The sequence below is a fragment of the Sinocyclocheilus rhinocerous genome, unplaced genomic scaffold, assembly GCF_001515625.1.
Source record: "Sinocyclocheilus rhinocerous isolate Xijiao unplaced genomic scaffold, SAMN03320098_v1.1 scaffold3113, whole genome shotgun sequence".
Lineage (NCBI taxonomy): Eukaryota > Metazoa > Chordata > Actinopteri > Cypriniformes > Cyprinidae > Sinocyclocheilus > Sinocyclocheilus rhinocerous.
The window spans coordinates 55,046-61,188 of NW_015666962.1; the positions used below are offsets into that span (position 1 = coordinate 55,046).

The following is a 6,143-nucleotide window of genomic DNA, read 5'->3' on the forward strand; positions in this document are numbered from 1 at the left end:
GTTGCATTTATTTGATCAAAATTACAATTAAAACAGTAATATTGTGAAATATTATTGCAATTTAAAATAGCTGTTTTCTATGTGAATATCTGTTAAATTGTAATTTATTCCTGTGATCAAAGCTGAATTTTCAGCATCATTACTCAAAGTCTTCAGTGTCACATGATCTTCAGAAATCATTCTAATATGCTGATTTGATGCTCAAGAAACATTTCTGATTATTATCAATGTTGAAAACAGTTGTGCTGCCCAGTGTTTTTATGGAAACCGTGATACATTTTATTTTTCAGGATTCTATGATAAAAAGAAAGTTCAAAAGAAGAGCATTTATTTGAAATATAAAGCTTTTGTAATGCAATAAATGTCTTTACTGTCACATTTGATCAATGTAATGCACCATTGCTGAAAAAAATTAATAAAAATGTATTGATCTCAAACTTTTGAATGATTATGCCCATATATAGCCTAATATTTATTTTTATAAAAAAATTTATAAATTGTATGTTTTTTTTATTTATTATTCACATTGTTATATTCTTTTCTATTATTACAGTAATGAGATGTTTAGAAGAATGTGTTTGTTGTGAAAATGTAAAAAATCTGAATAATCCTTAAAATTAAAAAAAAAAAAGTTTTTGTCAGGATTCTTGGACAGAAAGTTCAAAAGAACAGCATTTATTTTAAATAGAAATATTTTGTATATTATGCTTTTACTGTCTCTTTTGATCAATTTAATGTGTCCTTGATGATTAAAAGTATTCATTTCTTTAAAAAAAAAAAAAATCTTACTGATCCCAATCTTTTGAAATATTTTTAATCGCAGCTTTATATAAAAATTTGTATTATTTAAAAAATATTGTTTTTCTTTTATAACTAAAAGAAATACAGAACAAATCAAGAAAACTGACATTGTTTGGAAAACAATCTATTGAATGCATGCTTGCTGAATAAAAGTATAATTTTCTTTTGGAAAATAAAATAATTGTAGTGTAAATTCCATACTTTAATAAAACATACCTGTTTTTTCTTCATCAGTACTTTTTTAATGCTTTTATTATAAGCCTTTTTTCATTGAGCAAATGAGATGACACTGGTGGACTGAAGCCATCATTACCAAATAATGCCTAAAACCTCGTTTGCAGAAATAGCACAGATCTGGCCTGGTTTTGGAAAGACACACTCTATCAGTTGTTCTTTCTTCATATTTCTTCTCTTAATCTTCAGTGGTTGTCAAGCATGTTTGCCTAGAACTAATATATTTTTTAATGAAGCCAACACAATTATGACTGTGAAAAAAAGTGCAAAACTATAAACTTTATTGTGTCCTCTTACATTTAAATTGTGGTATAAAATACAATTGTTAAAGACATTATAAATATTATGACGACTTTATTATAAAAAAAAGTTAAATATTACATTAAATATATTGCTCGTGTTCATTCATTCAAAAAAAAAAAAAACTTCTTCAAATCAAGAACTTTCAAGAGTTCTAATTTAGAGATTTAAAAAGTTCTCAGATCAGTCTATTGGTTTCTGTTCTTTAAAGCCACAGAGAGCTAGACAAAAGTAGGTCAGAACATCATGAGGGTGTGGTGCTGGTAAGGTGTTTGTGGTGTGTAATAATGCACAGGATTTGCGTGATGTCCAGGCAGCGCATACATAAATGCCCGATGTGCGCAATGGTTCTGCTCCTCTCCTCCATGACCTTCTTGTTCCTTCTTCCATTTGGTGCGTCTGTTCTGAAACCAGATCTTGACCTGTGTTTCGGACAGACGGAGGCCTGTGGCGATGCAGTGGCGCTCAAACACCGACAGATAGTGGCTGTTCTGGAAGCTTCGCTCCAGGATGCGCAGCTGATCCAGTGTGAACGCAGTGCGCATGCGCTTCGATTTCCCCTTCGCACCAGAAACGCTGGGGATGTTTGAATCTGCTGCGTCTTGAGATGCAAGTTTAACTGAAATGTAAGGAAAAAAGATGTCATATTATTATTATTATTATTATATATTTTTTTAAATATACAAAAAAAGGCCAAAAATATATATTTACGTAAAAGTATTTTGAAATGTATTTTAACAAATATATTTTTGGCCTTTTTTGTATATCTAAAAATACATAAGGTCAAATATATTTTTGTATTTTTTTGTTGTTGCATATTTTAAAATGTATTTGAACATGTTTTTTCCCTGTATGAACAAAACGCAATATTTGTGATTTATGTTTATATTTAAAACTATTATAAGATGATACATGCTGGATTAGCGTTAAACGGTTGCTATGGTTACCACCTCCGGTGAACGCGACTATCGTCCGTCCGCGAGTGTTTATTTACCGCATTCTGAATTACCGGTATAATCGAACTTTAGATTTTATTTTTCATTGGAAACACGGTTTAAAAGTTTATATAGTACAAGTTTTGTTTTGATTTTCTTTCCTTCATGATCAAACTCTGAAGACGCGCTGGAAAAGTGATCAGACAGCGCCCTCTTCTGGACAATCACTTGAAGTATTTTTCATTCGGGGGAAAAAATTTTTTTTATATATATATATACAGTGGGTACGGAAAGTATTCAGATATTTTTTTTTATTTTTTTTTAGTTGTTTTTGTTAATAGGTTCGTTATGTAGTCACTACTTTGCACAAATTCATGAAAAAAAAAAAACAATTTAATTTTACAATTTTCATTAATCAAGCTCCTCACTAATTCATGTTTTTACTGCTGTTGGTAATTTGACGCTTTACGCAAGGGTAGCTTTCAAAAAACGTTTTATTTTCACAAATTACAGTATGTTGCACCAACCAAAACTAATATGCTACTTTACATTTTTAAAACCTACTTATTTTCACCCTTAAAAAAACAGACGAATAGCTGAAACTCACTGGAGATTTCCTGCGTCCTGATGTCTCTCTGCGTCTCCTGATGCTTCCCGGTGAATTTGGAGGGATCCAGGATGTCTGCGATGGAAAAAGAGGTTTTTCTCTGCACTGGTGAACTGCCTGTTTCTTCATGCATGCTGACGGTCAGTTAAACAGCAGCCAGTAAGTGTGACCGTGTAACTCACTCAGTCCTGTGATATCTGAGCATCTCCATCAGCTCACAGCGCTTATCTACAGCTCAGACAGACGCGTGTCAAATCAACATGTTCAAGGATCTCAGTGAGTTTAAACCAAGCTCTAAAACTCCTCCTTTACACGCTTTAACATCTGAATGTGTCTCAGTGGGTGACACGCTTCCTTTGCCATTTATTGCATTGCATCTGGTTAAAATGTGCCCTTTTCTGAAGAGCCGTGTAGTTTTTTTGTATCAGAGCTTGTCATTATTTGCAATTGTGTGATTTTACGGTGGTCGAGCGCGTGAGAAGCTGTTGTGATGCTAATTAATCGACTAAAGTCCTCCAGAAGAAAAGCCTGTTAAAGTCACTATTCTGGAATAGCATGTAAAAGAACGTTAAAAAAAAAAAAAAGCCTATTTATTTCTTTAATTTATTTTAAAAAATTGAGTGTGTGTGTGTGATTTGATGTGCATATTTGTATTTAATAAAATGGACATAATAAACATGAAATAATACAAATTGACAATGCATAAATTATTTTCATATAATACTATCAATCTATTATATATCTAATCTATTATATCTAATCAAATTTATTTCCATATAAAATAATACTATATCTATCTATCTATCAGTCTATCTATCTATGCATCAAAGATGTGGTACATCATTTGCATGTTAGGAAATATTTAATAATTTAGATTTAATAATTTAGGTGACCAAATGAAAAAAACAGAAATGCATTTTAATGTAATATGTTAATATAATACTTTTATAATAAAAAAAAAAAATCAATTTCTTTATCAAAAGCGACAGATATAAATAAATTTTTCTTTAAAAATAAATTGTGGATTTTGATGCTCTGGACAAAACTGAGCAACAGTTAAACATTTCAATACAACATAATTGTGTTTTCACATTTTAAAAAACACTTTAGAAATGCATTACATTTTGTGAATAGGAACAATATATTTTTTTTATCATTTTGTGTTTTAATGTGTGTTTGTTTTACCTGGCATATAATATTTTAACATTTAATACAATAATTTAAAATGCATTTATTTTATTATTTTTTTTATCAAAACCAAAAAGATAACTAGATACACAAATCTTTTTTTGTTTTTTTCAAATATGCGTTTAGCTTCTCTGTACAAAACTGAGCAACATTTAAACAATACAATGCAACTGAATGCAAAATACATGTATTTTCTAATTTATAAAACACTTTAATGCTTTATATATAGGAAAATATATATTTTTTTTTATCATTTTGTGTATGTGTATTTGTTTTAATTGACATAATATTTTTATCATTTAATAAAATAATATAAAATAGAATTATTTTAAATATATATATATATTTTTTATTAAAACCAAACATAAAACAGATAAAAATAGACAGACAGACTAATTTTTTTCTTCGAAAAGAAAATGTGCACTGCTCTGTACAAAACTGAGCAACAGTGAAACATTTCAATACAATATAGCTGAATGCAAAATGCATGGATTTTCTCATTAAAAAACACTTTAGGAACACTTTACACTTTGTGTAAAGTTATGTGTATTTGTTTTAATAAACTCTTATGCATGCAAATAAAGTTTTTTGGGGTAGTTGAATATTCTAATGCATCTAAAGCAGCAGAAAGCGTGCTGGTCTCCAGCGGGATGAGTGTGTGCTCAGTAGGAGCCTCCAGACAAAGGTCTTATGATGCTGTAAATAATGGCTGAAGGCTCCAGAGGTGGCCCTCGGTGGCAGCTGCCAGCCACCAGCACCAACTATACTGCTGGTATTCACTGCTCGAGGCTTCACCGGCCCACCGGGACAATTAGCCATGTCTGTGACCCTGCCTGACCTGCGCCTTTGTCCCGGCAGTGAGGATGAGGAGGAGTATCAGCGAGGGGCCTTCAGCTCAATCACACAGCAGAAGATCTCCAGCGCTGCTGCTCAAAACACATTAACCTCATTAACCTGCACTGCTTCTGTCTTACACTCTTTTGAAGTTGATCTCATATAAATGATTGACCACCGCATGGGTCACCAAAGTGGATTTTAATAGGCCTATTATTTTAAAAAAGCCTCGAAATGATCTTGAAATGCTCAGATATGTGGCTTTCAACCTGTTGATTCCAATGTTATAAGATGATCAAGATTTTGTTTGCTTGGATACATAATCTTTAATGTTTGATAATCTGTTTTTAATCATTTTGTCATGATTTGCTGTTGAATGAAAAGCTACTGTGATGCTATTTAATCGATTAATTAATCATAGTCTTCCAAAGTACTGATGTCTCAAGAATTGCATGTTTAGGTTAATAATATAATATAATATAATATAATATAATATAATATAAATAATATAATATAATATTTATTGCTATTACTATTTATTTAATAAAATATTGAATTATATATTTATATTACATTACATTTAACTTTTATTTAAAAAAAAAAAAAAAAAAAAAAAAACTATATTTTTGTAAATAACAATAAAAAATTATAAAATTTGATCTCCAGAAAATGAACAATTAAATTAACCTGTTCTAGGGATTTCTGTATTAAAGACTTGGCATAATGTCATGTTTGGAAATATGTCTTCCATCTGACAATAATCTTAAACATTTGATAATTTTAGTTATGTATAAAATTTTGTCCTTGATGCCATACTTTGTGCTTGTACTTTGTACTGTTTATTGAGAATAATGTCAGGGGTCGTCGTGTCTGTACGTCACAGATGGCCAACAATGCATCAGCGAGATGTATTTGAACGATCCTCTTTCCATTCCATCAGCAGATCATTGTCCTGCACTTTCACACAAAGAAAGATGCTTTAGTGCTAATGGAAGTTTAAAGCGTGTTTTACAGGTTTACGATGGATTTGTTGTCCGCAGTGGACTGAAAGAAAGAGACACTGAAGAGTTTGTTTGCATGTCGTTCAAGCATCTGTCCTTACAGGAAGAAACGTCATGACAGTTCTGCTGTTAAACACTTCTGAGCAGTTTACTACAAACACATAAATTAAAGAATTAAGATGAATAAAATATACTTATAGGACAAATTACATAATCTCTCTCTCTTTTTTTTTTTTTTTTGGA

At 30.7% G+C, this 6,143-nt stretch overlaps 1 protein-coding gene across 1 annotated transcript; it reads right to left on the reverse strand.

Annotated features, from left to right (window-relative positions):
* Positions 1 to 1,571: 1,571 nt before the first annotated feature.
* Positions 1,572 to 3,496, reverse strand: LOC107733279 (homeobox protein ceh-9-like). Its single transcript, XM_016544852.1, is given in 3 exon segments — positions 1,572 to 1,954; positions 2,874 to 2,919; positions 2,921 to 3,496. Coding segments are annotated over 3 exon segments (519 nt in total). The 5' UTR covers positions 3,011 to 3,496.
* Between the last annotated feature and the right edge of the window lie 2,647 nt (positions 3,497 to 6,143).